Source organism: Colius striatus, chromosome Z (assembly GCF_028858725.1).
Source record: "Colius striatus isolate bColStr4 chromosome Z, bColStr4.1.hap1, whole genome shotgun sequence".
NCBI lineage: Eukaryota > Metazoa > Chordata > Aves > Coliiformes > Coliidae > Colius > Colius striatus.
Window position 1 is genome coordinate 88,517,444 of NC_084790.1, and position 16,565 is coordinate 88,534,008.

The 16,565-nt window shown below is 52.3% G+C and overlaps 1 protein-coding gene across 4 annotated transcripts in view; it reads left to right on the forward strand.

The window, feature by feature from the left end:
* Positions 1-9,168, forward strand: part of NEDD4L (NEDD4 like E3 ubiquitin protein ligase) — a 190,127-nt gene extending 180,959 nt beyond the window's left edge. For all 4 annotated transcript variants that reach the window (XM_062019381.1, XM_062019380.1, XM_062019378.1 and 1 more), the window contains 4 exons: positions 244-351; positions 1,584-1,680; positions 2,058-2,130; positions 4,830-9,168. In XM_062019381.1, the coding sequence (XP_061875365.1) occupies positions 244-351; positions 1,584-1,680; positions 2,058-2,130; positions 4,830-4,932 (381 nt within the window). In that variant the 3' untranslated portion in view covers positions 4,933-9,168. The remainder of the gene's footprint in view (positions 1-243; positions 352-1,583; positions 1,681-2,057; positions 2,131-4,829) is intronic.
* The last annotated feature ends 7,397 nt before the right edge of the window (positions 9,169-16,565 follow it).

Genomic DNA, 16,565 nt, shown 5'->3' on the forward strand with positions numbered 1-16,565 from the left:
TCGGGCACCGCACCCTGAAGGCTGCAGCAGAGACGTGTCAGGGCACAGCATCTCTCTGCTTAAAGCAGATACCCTGGGAGTCCTCCTGAAGCTCAAACCGTGCGTGATGTTTGCATCTCTGTTCAGCTTCACTGTTTAAAAGGTCAGGCAGCAGAGGGGAGGTGTAGCCTCGTTTTTCTGGTGAAATGCCCACACAGCCGCAGCTGCCGGTGCCAAACGTGTAACGATTCCCTCCCTGTGCAGCTGCTGATGTGTGGCCTTGGGGATGTTGATGTCAACGACTGGAGACAGCACACGATCTACAAGAACGGCTACTGCCCGAATCACCCCGTCATCCAGTGGTTCTGGAAGGTAAGGCTGGCTCACCACAGGCTGCTGCAGAGTCCCATGTGAGGTCTTTCTTTCCTTTGTGAAATCTACTGAGGAATACATCGAGTGGTGGAACTGGAGGTGTGGTGCTTGGGAAAGACGACAAAGTCAGAGCTTTGGTTCTGCCTGCAGTAGAACACTCCTGTGAGAAGGGTGTGTGTGTTCCCAGAAAAGCTGCTAGATTACCCTCTCCCATAAAAGCCATAGGTATTTCCAAGGGAAGTCTGTTTTTCCTATGACAGCGCCCTCACAGCTTTGTGTGTGCACGTCCAGACTCTGTTTCAGGTTCTCTTGTAATCATTTTGTGTCCAGTTCTGGGCCCCTCTCTACAAGAAAGACACTGAGGTGCTGGAGAGGCTCCAGAGGCAGCTGCCAAGCTGGGAAAGGATTCGGAGCACATCTGCTGTGAGGAAGGGCTGAGGGGTCTGGGGCTGTTGAGCCTGGAGAAAAGAGGCTCAGGGGAGAGCTTCTCACTCCCTACAACTACCTGACAGGAACCTGTAGCCAGGTGGGGTCTGTCTGTTCTCCCTGGTAACAAGCAACAGAACAAGAGGAAATGGCCTCAAGTGTCATCATGGGAGGTTCAGGCTGGATGTGAGCAGGAATGTCTTTGCTGCCAGGGCTGTCAGGCATTGGCAGGGGCTGCCCAGGGAGCTGCTGGAGTCGCCATCCCTGGAGGGGTGTCAGAGCGGGGTGGGTGTTGCCCTGAGGGCAATGGGCTGGTGGGTGATGGGGCTGGGACAGAGGCTGGGCTCCATGGGCTGAAAGGTCTCTGCCAGCTGAAACCATTCTATGAGTCCATGATTTTCGTGACCAGATGTGGTAAATGAGACCATGAACTTGCATCAAGCTAAAAGGCCTGATGCTGAGCTCCTGCAGCACTGAGCTGATGTTCTGTGAGCCTTTACCATCTCTGACTTTTCAAGGCTGTTGTGTCCTCTCTGCTTCTCCCTGTCTTGTGCAGAGCTGCTGTGGCTGTGCCCCCACAGTGCCCCAGGCCCTGGTGCAGGTCCTGGTGCAAGGCTGCCCACCTTGGGCAGCTCCCAGCTGCACCCCAAGCCAGGCCCAGTGGCAGCTGGAACAGGAGGCTCCTCATTTAATCACAGAAGCCCTGCTGGGTGACCCGTGTCTCAGCTGTGGGCGACACGGCGTGAGGCAGGCAGGTAACGGGCTGTGTGACACAGGCAGGGCTGTGACTGTGTGTCTCTGGGCAGGCTGTGCTGCTGATGGATGCTGAGAAGCGGATCCGGCTGCTGCAGTTCGTCACCGGGACATCACGTGTGCCTATGAATGGATTTGCTGAACTCTACGGTGAGCTCCCGCGGGCTCGGGGCAGGGTGGGCAGGGTGACGCCTGCTGCTGCTGCTGCGGGGCTGTCCCGGCTGCCAGCGGCTGTGGCAGGGCTGATACCCCTGCCCTGTGGCACGGGAGGGTGTGTGTTCAACCAGGCACTCCAGCGTCTTCGCTGTCGGTGTCTCCTCTGTGCCGCAGTCACGGGGGAAGCCCCGAGGGAACGGCTGCCACGGGATCACCACGGCCCTGCCAGCCCTCACGTAGCTCTGAGAGCTTGCAGCAGGTGGAAAGCCTACCCTGCCTTTTGTGCAGACACTTACAGTTACACACGACGTTCAGCTTGTCTCTGGCGCTGCAGCAAGCCTGTACTTGATGTGCTTTTCGTGTCCCACCAGGTTCAAATGGTCCTCAGCTGTTTACAATAGAGCAATGGGGAAGCCCTGATAAACTGCCCCGAGCTCACACCTGGTAAGTCATGAGAGCAGAACGTCCTGTGCCTGTCCTGTGGTGTTGTGCTGCTAAGAGAGAGGAACGTGACAGCCCTGCTGGTCTCTAGTGTGTTTTAGCTCAGGATCTGTGGCTTTCTGTGTGGTGGTGTCCTCTGGCACCGACACAGGTGTGTGTCTGTGTCCCTGCAGGGCTGTATTTAACAGGCTAAGAGGGACTGTGTGCTGACACCCAGCTGCAGAACAGCTCCAGGAGGAGTCCCAGTTCTGGGGGGCTGCTCCCTGCAGCTGCTGACCAAGGGCTGTTGTGAAAGGCTGCGTTACCAGAGTTAGGTGCAGGTGTCCCATGGTAAATGGGGGTGAAATGAATCCAACACCAACTCTTTCCATTGTAGCATTTCTGATGCAGACTCTTTCAATGCCATCTTATTGTATCCAAGTAACCCTTTCAGCTCAGGACCCTTCCTCTGGTTGCTGTTTGCATGTAAGGAACGTGCATTAGGAGCTTCTCCCCAGTTTATTTTACACTGCATTTGAAGATGTTGATACCCACATGTGCCAAGTGTTAACAAATGGATTTGAAGGCCGACCATAGCCTGCAACTTTCTTCAAGCACTGGTCAGTTAAACTGACCTTCTGACAAAATGGAAGTGGTTTGAATCCCTTCTGGCAGAAGGCTTTTCCCCACATCAAACACGAGGCACTTGCAACATGATGCAAATTGGAGCAGGTGCAGCACAGCCTAGGCAGTGTGCCCACTGTGGGCTGGACTGGGGAGCAGGACACTCAGTGCCTGCTGGAGGAAGCCCCAAGCCCTCACAGATGCCCATCACATCGTCTCACAGGCTGGGCCTCCTGTTGAGGCTGTGGTCCATCCTAGCAAGCAAGCCTAATGCTTTCCCAGTGCCCTTGCCCTTAGGAAGGGTCCTGTTCCCCCCCCTGTTCCTGGGCCAGGCAGCAGCAGACAGGAGGGGGAGGCCCCTGGTCACTGAGCCCCAGACCCGCAGGTGACAGTACAGAGGAGTGGCAAAGGCAGCAGGGAGCAGCTCTGCCTTCCCTGGCTCCTGTCAGGACAGAGGTGGGGAAGAACAGCAGGAGGAGCTACATGTATGCTTTGGTTGCTTTTCCATGGCTGTTAAAACACAGGCTGTCTCCTGCCCTGCTCTGCCAGTCTGAAGGCTTTGAAATGAGTGGGAGAGAAACGAAGTGTCCAAGGGCAGACAGTTAACAGGGCCCTGCGGTGCCTCACCCTGCGTGGCTCACGCTGCTCATTGCCACCTTCTGTGTGCCTGGGAGATCCATCACCTCTCTCTCCTGGAGAGCTGAGAAACTGAAGCAATTCATGAGCTGGAGAAGCCAGGCCACCATCTGTACTGATGAGGGCTGATGCCTTCTTTCCCCTGGGTGCAGCAATTCCGTTTTGGCTTTCACTTCACTAGTCCACCCTCGCTGCAGGCAGCTTCTGCTCTCACCATCCATCTCCCCTCCTCATTTCCCACGGTTCTGTTTCTCCTCACCCTGGTAAACGAGTCCAATGACCCACAGGAAGTCTGATATAACAGAACACCTGCATAAAGCCCGTGAACTGCTGGACAGTTCACTACAAGCATGGGTCATCCTTAATTTCACCCTAGTGCACAGAATTTGCGCATGGTGAAAGCATTCGGTGCAGATCTTTGTCTTGCTCTGCTGTGTACCAGGAACGGGGCTTTTTTACAGGTAACTTGAGTTGTGCTCTATAGGAAAATGAGCTCCCAGAGTGTTGGTACAGAGCAGGGACCTTCCCATTAAACTGGTGATTCTGTAGAGTAGAAAACAACACAACCTGAACACATTGTAAAATCAGCCCCTCCTCTGCGTGTTTGTTACCTGTTAGATGTTACAGGATCCTTTTAAGACCACCTTTTCCCCCAGGGAGCCCAGGCCTGAGCTGGTTCACACTGGGATTGCACCCTTGGGGCAGCAAGAGAATAAAGGCCCCCATGTTATTTAACCTTTTCTGTTTTACCATAACCATTCTATCGTAGACTGAGCAGCAACGTGCCCTCGTGGGCAAGAAGCCAATGGCAGCCTGGGGTCATCCAGCAGAGTGTGGGCAGCAGGGCCAGGGAGGTTCTGCTCCCCCTCTGCTCTGCCACATCTGCTGAGGCCTCATCTGGAGTCCTGTGTCCAGTTGTGGGCTCCCCAGCTGCAGAGGGACAGGGAAGTGCTGCAGAGAGGCCAGTGCAGGGCCAGCAAGATGCTCAGGGCACTGGAGCATCTTCCTTGTGAGGAAAGGCTGCGGGACCTGGGGCTGTTCAGTCTGGAGGAGACTGAGGGGGGAGCTCATTAATAGTTACAAGTAGTTAAAAGGTGTTTGTCAAGAGGATGGGGCAGCACTTTTTTGTGTTGTATCCAGTGAGAGGACAAGGGGTGATGGGATGAAGCTGGAACACAACCAGTTCCATTGAAACATCAGGACAAACTGTGTCAGTGTTTGAGTGAGGGAGCCCTGGCCCAGGCTGCCCAGGGAGGGTGTGGAGGCTCCTTCCTTGGAGGGCTTCAAGACCCACCTGGACACGTTCGTGTGTGACCTGATCTAGGTGGGAGCTGCTTCTGCAGGGGGTTGGACTGGGTGAGCTCTAAAGGTCCCTTCCCACCGCTCCATTCTGTGCTCTGTGGTTCTGTGTGGGCATTTCTCAGTGGGCTCAGTTAACCGCTCCCTGTCCTCGGCACTTGCAGCTTTAACCGCCTGGACTTACCTCTGTACGAATCCTTCGAGGACTTGCGGGAGAAGCTCCTGATGGCAGTCGAGAACGCTCAAGGATTCGAAGGGGTGGATTAAGATGCCGCCTTGCCCCCTGGGAGCAGGTTCTGCTTGCACTTTGTCAGGTGCCCGGCGGACTGGAGTGACTGTCAGACGGCGCTGGCGCGGAGCAGCCCCGGCACGGCACGGCACAGCCTGGCACGGCACGGCAGGGCAGTGCCCCGAGCCTGAGCCGCAGCTCACGCCGGCTGCTTGGCACAGGCTCTGACCACATTTCAGCAGGACGTACTCTATTTATGTTTGCCTCTGTAGGCAGAGCCCTGAATAAATATTTTACATAATTTCTAGTGACAATGAATGGAATTAATCATTTTGCAGGTATGGTACCACCCTCATGTTTACTGAATTAACTGATTTAGGCGTTCTCAGATTTTAGTTCATGACAATTAGATATCATATACTTGGGAAAATGAGCTTTTTTCCCCCCCATCCTTGATTTCACACCAGACTTGACGCCAGTGTCGTTGTTTTCCAAGCACATTTTGAGCCTTCCGCTCCCGAATCCATCCAGGAAGCCGGAGGCGGCGGTGCCGGAGGCCTCTGCACGGGCTGCGCCTGAGAGCAGCTCTTCCCTTCCTGGAGCGCATCAGTGCTTCTGTGCACCCAGAGCTGTGGACTGGACCTTGCCGCTTTGTTCTTTTGTATAAATATTAGCATAGTTGAAGTGAAGGGCGAATCGTACCGCAGCATGCCCAAACGCCTCCCGTGGGCACCGGAGCCGCCTCGCCGCGTGCTGCTCGCGCCTCGGGCTGCGGCTGGCGTGTGAGGACAGCAGGCTCCGCGCCGTGCTTCGCTTTGTGCCGTGACCGTGTGTGCCCATCGCCGTGCTGAGCAGAGCCCGTCCCCGTGCCCGGGCGCTTCGGCGCCGCGGATCCGCTTTGTCTCCCGGCGGGGTCCGTCTGCTCCTAGCTGCACCCGCTCTGAAGGCACTTTATCCTGTCATATCTGGGTTTGAATCATGAACGTCAGTGTGGTTGTTTCCCTTCTCACGGCACACGTCTCTCTGGTGCAATACCTTGGCGGTTGTGAATCTGGCTGCTGCTGCTGTGTGAGCAGAGGCGCAGAGCTGAGCCTGCAGACGTGTTCCTCCGCAATCGTTTCTGTGACTGATCTCTTTTTTACTTAATCACGAGGATTTATTTGGTATACACTGCTATCTAATCGATTTTGTTACCTATGACATGTTGCATGCTTGAACTATAATGTCTGAGTTGCATCTCTCTTGTGACAGATTCAAAGTGAACGATGGGTGTTCGATCCACTGGCGTGACGAGGTTCCAGCAGCGCTGCCAGAGCAGGGCTGAGGGTTCAGCTCAGCAGCTTCAGGTCTGAAGTTTGGCCCCAGGCTCACCCAGAGGCAGGCTTTTTCCTCCCAGGGAGCCACTGAATGCCTGTGAAGGAAGATGTGGCTGCGTGCCTCGGGCTGAGCAGCTGAGGCAGCCCGGGGAAGGCTGTGGTGGTGTTTATTTGAACACAGGTTAGGAGCCATCTCCTGCTCACTGCATTTCCTGGCATTCCTTTCTGGCCTTTTGTGTTTGCTGAGGCTGAACAGGAGAAGGAGACGGGATCTGAGCAGAGCCAGGAACACTGTCCCCATCCTTTAGCCGTGGGAAGGAGTGTGGGGAAGGTAGAGAGAAAGAGAGAAACCCAAGTCTTTGACAGACCTTCTGTCTGCCAAGCACAGTTTGCTCTTACCCTGGAGGATTTTTGGTGTGGCTGGAGGCTCAGTTCCCGCATCAGAATGTTGAGACCTCCCAAGATTTCTTTGGTGGTGTGGTCTCATGGCGAGGTGAAGGCTGTGAACGACCAGCAGCAGCTGAGGCAGAAGTCAGGTTGTGTTTAAAGAATCTGTCCTTCCTCTTGGCGTGTTCTTGCTTTGGTCTCTCCCTTCCCTCTCCTCCCACACGACTCCCAAGGCAGGTTTACCAAGGCTCAGCAGCACCACAGCCCTCGGCCCTCGAGCTGACTTGAAGGGAATTTGATCGCTGTTTGGATTCTCTTTTCAAAAGACATCTAAATTTTTCAGAATGACTTTAACAGCTCATCAGCTCTACTGACCTCTGAACTGACAGACACTCCTACAGCAGCCCCAGGGTGAGAAACCTTTGGGCATGTTCCATGGCATCAGTCTCATTGGTGCATGAGCGTGCATGTGAGAGGGGATTTGGTTCTTAGGACGAGCAAAGGGACCCGGCCTGACGAGGTCATGCTGAAGCTGGTGCTCTTCCTGCTTTCTTGCCATTGATGCCAATAGCCAAATCCGTGCTGTTTGTGTCCCACGTGCCCCAGACACTGCAGCCACAGCTCTGCCCTCGCTGTACAGCTGATGTGGTGCCGCACAGAGCTGTCTGTGATGGCTTTTCCTTCTCTGGCTGCCCCTCACAGCCCCGAGGAAGCCACCCGTGAGCCAGCCCGTTCCTCTGGTGGCAGAGTCGGTGTGATGCTGAGGCACAGCACGGCCTCCTGCCTTTACAACAGCCCCTTTGCTCTGGAAGGGACACAGTCCTTTTGTGTTGGGGTCCCTACAAGCCCCATGCAGCTCCACAGCGAGCGAGGGGACTTGCAGGCTAAGCTGAGGGGAATTGCTCAGCCCAGTCTCAGTTCTGCATGAAGCCTTTGTCAGTGGTAGCAGAAGGCTCCCTGTGAGCTCAAGCTGGCAGGTTGTTGCTGACAGGCTGCATCCAGGACAAGGGGTGTTGTGATGGAGCTGGAACACAAACAGTTCCACTTAAACATAAGAAAAAACTGTTTCACAGCCGCAGAGGGAACGGATTGTTTTCTGCAGGTTCTCTCCACACAACACCCCAGAGCCTGAGCTGGGTGCCAGGCTTCCCTCCTAGGAATCCTCCTGGAGCTCCTGCCTCAAAGGAAGATGGAATCTTCCTAGGGGAAAAAAGAAAGGTAGCAAAGAGACACTTAAACCGTCTGAAGCACGCTGCAGCTCACACTCCAGTGACACTCATGCCATGGTATTGTGCCTTTAACACTGCACTCTGGCATGCTGATAGGACACCACAGAATGACCCAACTGTATTTTTAAAGGCACTATTCATCTACTTTGTTTTAGTTTATAAAAGGGGATAATAGAGATGGTGCCTAAATCATTACTTGGTCGCTCTTAAGAAGCCTTAAGGCAAATAATAGAAGCTCCGGTCACAACAGAGCCCGCAGGGTCTGCAGCAGTCGCCTCCTGCTCACACACAGGCCGACAGGTCTGTGCTGTGTAAGGCTCCAGCACCTTTCCCCCTGCACAGCTGCTGGAAACCGCTTCCTTATTTCATCTTTCAGTCCAAAAGTAGCAACAACAACAAAAAACACCCACGACCCAAAACCCCTCTTTCTTCTGCAGGGCTGATCTTATTTCTTCCTCTCTCATTTGACCTGTGCTCTGTGAGCTCTGAGCAAAGGAGCACGAGTGCCAGGTTAGCAGGACTCATGGTGATATGTTAGCAGAGGAGGCTGCTGTACCAACCTGGCAGCAGGGCTGGTCCTGCAGCAGCCTCTGCCCAGCCCTTCATCATCACAACCAGAGCACTCAGCAGCCACAGGTTCCTGGTGCTCTGGGTGAACGTGATGCTCAAGGGCCAGGAACAGTGGAGCCAGGGAGAGGAAGTTGGATAGTCAGACTGCACTTCTGAGAGTTAAACATCAGTGCTCACCCTGCTTTGGCTGCCAGGGCTGATCATCCCCACTGTGGCAGACAGGCAGCAGGTCGCCAGGCGGGACACGCTGCAGTGTACATCCCTTCGCTTACCTGTCAGTAGGGAGGTTTTCCTTTTATAGGAACTGCCTGACGGCTGCAGGAAGCGTTGTTGCTGTGTTCTCTGGGTGTGAGCATGTACTTGCAGTCCACTGCAAAGCTGAGACTCTCTGTGTTTCCAAAGGTGCGGAGCATTCAGACATTCCAGGTTAAACACAGCGTTTGGTGTTTGTGAAATCGCCTCGTACCAGAAAGTTGTTCAAAGTTATGCCAAACTACCTTAGAACTAATTTCACATGTACTGCTTACAAATAATGCTCATTTTCACACTTAAAATGCAGCTTTAAACCCTGGTTGGGTTTGATACACTGTGGGGAAAGGATTTGTTTATGGACAAGTCATTTGTTGTTTATTTTATGCGGAGCAGTGAAGGAAACGGCTGTTTGTTGACCTGAACAAAGCTCAATGTGACAAAATGAAAGCCTTGTAATTAAGTGATGCAACTTAAATATTTAATAAAGAATTATGGAAGCTACAGCATTTTATACTGCAAATATGTTTGTCCAACTGAAGCTTTGTTTTGTTATAACAGCAACTGGCTTGAGGTCGTGAGCTGTGGGGAGGCTTTTGCACCCCGGGAGGGAGCGGTGGGGAACCTCCACGCAGCCGTGTCTGCTCGTGATTTATCTCTAAGTGATTAAACACACCATCCACATACTGGCAGGGGCTGCCCAGATGGGCTGTGGAGGCTCCTTCTCTGGAGACATTCAACCCAGCTGGATGAGCTCCTGTGTGCCCTGCTCTAGGTGGTGCTGCTCTGGCAGGGGGCAGCACTGGATGAGCTTTGGAGGTCCCTTCCCATCCTTTTAACATCCTGTGGCTCAGCCACTGTGAAAAGTGGTTCAGAGTTTTTTCCTTGTGATCTTCACCACACCCAGGAAGCTGCAACACATCTCGCATTTTCAGCTGGGTAGGAATGTGTCTGTCCCTGAGTGAAGCTGACAGGGGGTTTGGCCACGGTGCAGAAGCACCTTCAGGCAGCACCAGCCGAGGTAACTGTTTCCTGTAAGGATCTGAACAGCTGTTGTAAGATTAGTGATTATGCAGCACTCTCTAGAGAAGGGTAATTAGATAAAATACGAGTAAGAAGCTGGTAGAGCTGCAGCTTTTCCATCTCCCTTGTTCCTTTGGTGTTTGCAACACAAGCGCTGCAGCTCTGTGTCACACTTCTTGCATTACCCAGTTCTGCAGCAGCTGTGCAGGCCAGCACACTTACAGGCTTCTGCTGAAGCCATACCTGGGATAAGTGAATGTTCTTTTATTGCCCCTTCCCCTTGTTTAGAGCAGAAGTTCCTGCAGCCCACAGTAACATGTGTCCTGCAACCAAAACGCCTCCTGCAACAAACTCAGCCAAGTTCAGCTTCTCAGTGCATCACTGGTTTGATTTTGTGCTACAGTTCCAACATCAGAGCACCAAGAACAGCTCTATATTAACAGCATGGGAACTAACCTTTCCTTTTCTGTCCATGAGTGCAAATGCCTAACTTAAAAACGCCACCCCAAACCTAACCACAACCCAGCCACCACCAGTCCTACTTCTGACCTAACAGCTCACTTGAGGAGCACAGTACGTTCCTCCTCTGCTGGTACCAGTGCTCAAGAGAGTGCAGACACACTGGGTTAAGTCACCTGTTAGTCTGAAATACACAATCCGTGTGTAACAGTCTCTGGGGCTTCAGAGCTTCCCAGGGAGCGCAGCCCACAGGCAGCGTGGCCCTGACTTGCTCTGACACGCAGCAAGGGTCACACAGCGAGCTCTGGCACCCACCGGCAGCTGCAGTTTGCTGGTGGAAAACAACCAAGAGCCACACCACTACACAGCAACTGTCTGCTCAGGGAGTGCCAGGGAGGTCCAGGTCTGAGCTCCCCAGCTCAGGAGGGACCCACAGACAGCAGTCACCGCGCTGTCCCCGACCCTCTGGCTCCCCCCTGCCTCAGCCTGGGGGTGTTTTTGTGCAGCTGTGCAGTGCTGTGGGAGATGCCTTGCAATGGCAGCGTGACTTACTCTGCTTCATTAACTCACACGGCTGCCTCTGTACTGCTCAGTTTTGCCGACACCACGTAGCAGCAACCAATTCACTTTGTGTGAACTGCGCTGGTGCCTCTCTGCGTTTCCTCCCAGGGACACAGCTTTCTGAAAGGGCTGCCCATCTCCTCCCCTTTACCACCACCACCTCTTCCCAAGCCAGATCAGCCTGGACACGTTCCAAGGCTAAGCACATCAGCCAACGCTGCAGCCTCCCTTCTGTGCTGGTGCAGCAGCATCCCTGAAGCTTTACACACGCAGGCATCTGTGTAATGCTGAAACGGGGGATTGAACGGTGCTTTTTACAACAAAAACCACCACCACAAACACACAGCTCAACAGACACAGCTCTGCCAGTGTGTCTGTGAGTGCTTTGGCACAGTTAATTCCATTGGTGCTTCTGAATGAACAATAAACTGTGGCACAGTAAAGTTCCAAGTGGCTAAAGAATGTCTGCGAATCCTTATTACAGGCCATTTGTGTGTGGCTGGGAAGGCTGTGTTGAAGAAAGGCTTGTAAGGTTGCTTGAGAAACAAGCAAATACATAAAAACCATGTCGATGTATTGAAATCTGAAACCAGTCCCTGTACAGCACCAGCCCTCTGCAGCCACCCACGGGAGACCCTGCAGCAGCTGCTTCAGCAGGGAATGCCTTCACTGCAGCCCTGAAACACGGTTCCTTCCCACCATGACAAGGGACAAATGCTGCAGTATGCAGGGCAATTATTTTTGAAGCTTGCTGTCGTTAAACAGTTGTAACAGATCAAATTAAAGGTCCAGCTGTGCATGCATCTGGCTGGCAGATTCTGCCAGAACAGCTTCAGCAGGACCAGTCACCGTGCTTACAGCAAGTGCACTTTCACACAGGGAGAAGTGCAGCTCCAAGATGTACTGCAGTGGCCACAGCTGCTTTTTCTTTGCACACAGCCAGCCATGCCATGTGTTTACTTTTAAGTAGCCCCTGGTGTCACTGGGAGCTCCAGCACTTGCAGCTACTCCAGCTAAACGCCCGTGATCATTTTCAGTGTGAGGGAGTATCGTCCCCTTGTGAACGTAGCAGCTTTCCCTCTCCTCTTAACACACATTCCCCCTTGTGTTCCTGCGGCTCCTCCACCTGCTTGCTGCCTCTGTGCAGCCAGAGGTCCCTGGTTTCCTGCACTCACCGTGGCTTCCCACCCACAAGCCTGTCAGAGCCACACTCCTACAAACTCAGGTGGACGCCAGCACAGGCTCTGACATCCCCTGCACTCCACACAAGGTCCTGTGTTAGAGTTGACTATAGTCCCACGGCAAGAGAGCCTGAAGCAAACGTCCTCTGGAGCTGGTTCCTCACGTGCAGATGCGTCCTGGCAGTGGCTCAGCACCCAGCCAAGGGGAGCTGAAACTGAGCAGAAGTGCAGCGGTGCTTCCATCCCCAGCCACAGCCTGGGCAGTGAGTCCCTCTGCTCTGCAGGCAGATGAGCCCCCAGTAACATCTGGAATTGCCTCCTGCAAAGCACCTTCCAGGATGCAGCCACAGGAAGAGGACAGGGAGGTGCCAAAGGCAGCACCAGGCTCCCATGGCCGCTACAGCACCGAGTCCTTGTGCCTCGTGCATGGATGAACCTCAGGGCTCCACTGAGCAGGCTGACCTTGCAAGTACCATGTGCTAAAGCCCTAATTCATTAGCTGTATTAGGGTGTTAATTAGGGGGGGATAACACAGTGATGCAATTGTGCACGTAGGAGTTATTGCTGAAGACTAAACTATCTCTGTATGTGATCAGCACTTGGGCACCAAAAGCCTGGCAATCACAAAAGGCTGAAATGCCTTTCAAAGTGCTGCCCTGCACCCTCCTCCAGCAACCTTCACTGTGTCAAATCCACCTGCAGGACAAGCTCCACTTCATGCTTTTCTTTCATTCCAAGGATGGCTCTACACAAAACCCACTGTCTCATCGTTTACATTCCTACCTAACTGCCAGAGAAAGGGTTTTGCCATGGCAACCCAACAGGAAACACTCCTGGCTCAGGCATCTCCCCTGCAAGGATCACAAAGATAGAGAGTCCCTTGATGATTACTGACTATTTTATCCAGCTTTTGATTGAGAGCTTGGTTCAAATTCAATTCATTCTTGCTCAAATGCATCTGCCCAACTTACTTTCTGCCTTTGCTGCGGCTGTTTCGTTAGCCCGACAGACTCAGTAAAACACGAGGTATATTTAGAACAACACAATAAGATGTATTTTTCATGAATGTGTTCTGTTTAACTCTGTCATATCTCAGCATTACTAACACAAGCTTTTTGCTTTAAGTGAGTTTTCCTCTCTCTGGAAATGCTCCCTCAGTATCACAACACAACCACAGAAGCACCTACAGCTGAGAATCTGGAAACATTTGGATTTGAAGTTGTTTAAGTGTTGTAGTAGTTTGCCACAGTGCTTCTGCCAATAATCCAGAGGCTGGTTTAAACATCTGCCACTTGCAGCCAGAGAAAGTCAACAACCGCTCTATTAGTAGCTGGGTTTTCCCTGAGCCACCAGGGCAGGCAGGTACCGGGGGGCTGAGCATCACCAGCACTTGAACAGACAGACACACAGTGGGGTCGCAGCTCTGAACCTTCAGGGAGCTGGAGACTTTGCAAAGGGACTATTGGATGGTGTGTGGTGGCTGTCGGGCCCGTTGCCGTTGATGTGAAGCTGGAGCAGCCTCGTCTCTGACCCTGGGGATGTAAAACAGGGAATGGTGTCTATTCCCAGGGGGAGCAAGCAGGTTGAGCTCGCCAGTCTTATTTCTCTGCTCCCAGCTTTTAGGCACCCAGACCTGATAAAACCGAGAGCTGTAGTAAATGCAGTTTCCATTTGACAGACCCCTGTCACTGCTGGATTAGCCAGGGGACACGACCTCCCCACAAAAACAGGTTTTAAACTAAATGTAAACTTTGAGCCTTGGGCTGAAGTTAAAGGATGACAGAGACGACGTCAGATCGATACTGGGCAAATATTAGTCGCATGCAGTGGGCAGACTCTCTGCTGTGCCACTGGATATTTCAGTGTGCTGATGCCAGACAGATCTCTAGTTTTAAGGGTTTCTCTACACAGAGGAAAAAAAAAACCCAAAGCCACCCACTTTGAAGCAGCTATTGCACTCTGTTGTGCAAGCTGAACCATTCCACTGCTCTGCCATCCCCCCAGAGTTCAAGGAGTGGAGTGCTACTGGTTCCTATAACCAAAATCATTTTCTCCACTATCCCAGCAATCTCCTTTGCTCCCAGGCTCTACCCCTGCAAGCAAACAACAGCTTTTAACAAAATCGTCAAGTTTTAAGTCATTCTACCTCTCCATCAAGTATCCAGATGGTTCGCTGCCTCTGTTGAATGACACTGTAAACAGAAACTGTGCTTACGTGTGAAGTCAACACTTGTTACAACACACACACACACACACACACACACACACACGCGTGTCTCGGGCTCAGCTTTCTCCATTGTGCCCCCAGGGTGAAAAAATAAGTAGGAGAATGCAGCCCAGCTCCTTTCTGCACCTTGTTTGCCGTAACAGAACAGCCCCTGACACCAGAGTCTGCAGATCAGCCAGTATGCGCAGAGGCAGGAAGGCAGGTAGTGCTGCATCACAAGGGGGGAACCCAAGACAAATCAAGGCTCCTCAGAAACACCCTGAATTGGAGAATTGCTCTCCTGTGGGCGACATGTGGGGCTGTACCAGCGGAACACGGGCCAGAGGGGTGTAGGTGTGACGGCTCTGTGCGTCTCTGCTGTGAGCAGCTGCAGCTTGGCACTGCACAGGCACAGGGAAAGGGTGGTCAGGGCTCTCATCAGATTTCTTTAAATGCAATTAACTCTAGATTGTTTTATTTTTGGACTGTGAATTCTCAGAACAACAGAGGTGCTGAAGTGGTGGTTGCTGAGAAAGCCTTTTGTGCTCAACCGTCTCCAGCACCGTGGTTCTTTCAGGGGCCGTTAGAGAAACGAATCAGGACTGAAGTGTGGAGACAGACACCAAAGAGGGTTGGTGTCAGTCCTTCTAAACCATTAGCTTGGACCAGAAGGTGCATCATTGCCAGTGTGGGTTCCTGGAAGCAGGGTTTTGCTTCATCTCTAACACAGATGAAAAACAAATGACCAAAACCACCCGTTTCCCAGGGAGATCCCTTCTCCTTGGGGCTTGGAACAGTTGCTTTTGCACCTGGCCTCTCTGACATCTTGGATGCAGGAGCCAGAAAGCTCAGATCAGACCAAGCTCCTACAACTCCAGCTTTTGATGCTTTCACAGAGCACATCAAGCCTCTGGAACACGGTTTGGTGACAAAGTTACCAATATATATGGACAATTTTACCATAGACAGCTATAGATTTGGGCAGTAACCTTCATCTTGGTCTCTGCAGGTTCTAGCTGGAAAGTTACTGCTTCTCACACAATGGATTGGCCTCTAACAGCATCAGTAGCAGTAGCTCGGGATTTATTTCTTTTCTTTCTGGTGATGAAGGTGGAATTTTTCACCCCCAGCTGCAAGGAGCAGTCAGCACAGGGTCAGGCTTGGCTCTGAGAAATACTGATGGGAACATTCTTTACAACTGCAAGCCGAAATCCTGTTTCCTTAAGGTTACCTTACACAGCTTTCACTTGGCTCCACGATAAAAGAAAGGGGTGAAGAACTCATGATACACCCACACTTCAACATCGTTCAGCTCTTGTTCACAAAGCCTGGATGCACTGCTTCCCTTTCTCTTGCTCCTTTGTTCACAGGGCAAATAACTGTCAAAACCAACCCTATCACTGATATCTAAACTCACTGAAAAAAAAGAACAGAGGGAAGCAGTTCAAAGCACTGCAGAGAGCAGTTATAATCACATTGGGTGCAGTTCTGCGCCCCTCAGTTGCAGAAGGACAGGGAGCTGCTGGAGAGAGGTCAGCACATGACCACCAAGATGATGGAGTGGAGCATCTCCCTTGTGCTGAAAGGCTGAGGGAGCTGGGGCTCTGCAGCTTGGAGGAGCCTGAGGGGTGAGCTCATTCATGTTACAGATCCATCAAGGGTGGGTGTGAGGAGGCTGGAGCCAGGCTGTGCTCAGGGATGGCCAGTGACAGGACAAGGGGCAACGGGCACAAGCTGGAACAGAAGAGGTTCCAAAGCCAACACAAGGACAAACTTGTTCCCTGTTGAGGTGAGGGAGCACTGGCAGGGGCTGCCCAGATGGGCTGTGGAGGCTCCTTCTCTGGAGACATTCAACCCCAGCTGGATGAGTCCCTGTGTGCCCTGCTCTAGGTGGTGCTGCTCTGGCAGGGGGTTGCACTGGATGAGCTTTGCAGGTCCCTTCCAGCCCTTCAGATTCTGTGATTCACCACAGCTTGTGGAGTGGCAGTCTCTTTCATTGCATGACAGCTTGACCTACAGCAGCTCCTATCGAAGTATTTCTGGCATCTGTTGCCCAGAAAAAGAAACTAGTAAGGCAGCCTTGGGGTATAGGAAACAAAAAGCTAGTTGTCCTGCTAGAATAAGCAACAGTCCTCAACAGACTGCCAGGGAAACAGCTTACAAGGAAAACAAATGCCTTCAGGGGAGTCAGAGGTCTTTCAACACCATCTGCATACACAGATAAGGGTTACCTGAGAAAGCCAGAACCTTGCAAGACTTAATATCTAACAACAACAGAATATCAGCATGAGTGGCATTCAACAGGGAGAACTGAGATATCTAACAGCCACAGCAGCTTCAGCTTTGTCTGCAGAGCGAATCATCATCAGGAGCTCTTGCTGAAACGTTACTAATAAATAAAAGCTTTATTTCCTTTTTTCTTTGTTATTTTGCCTCCAAGGCTGATGCTCATACACACATATACATCTATACTGCCTTTTATCTGTGCCA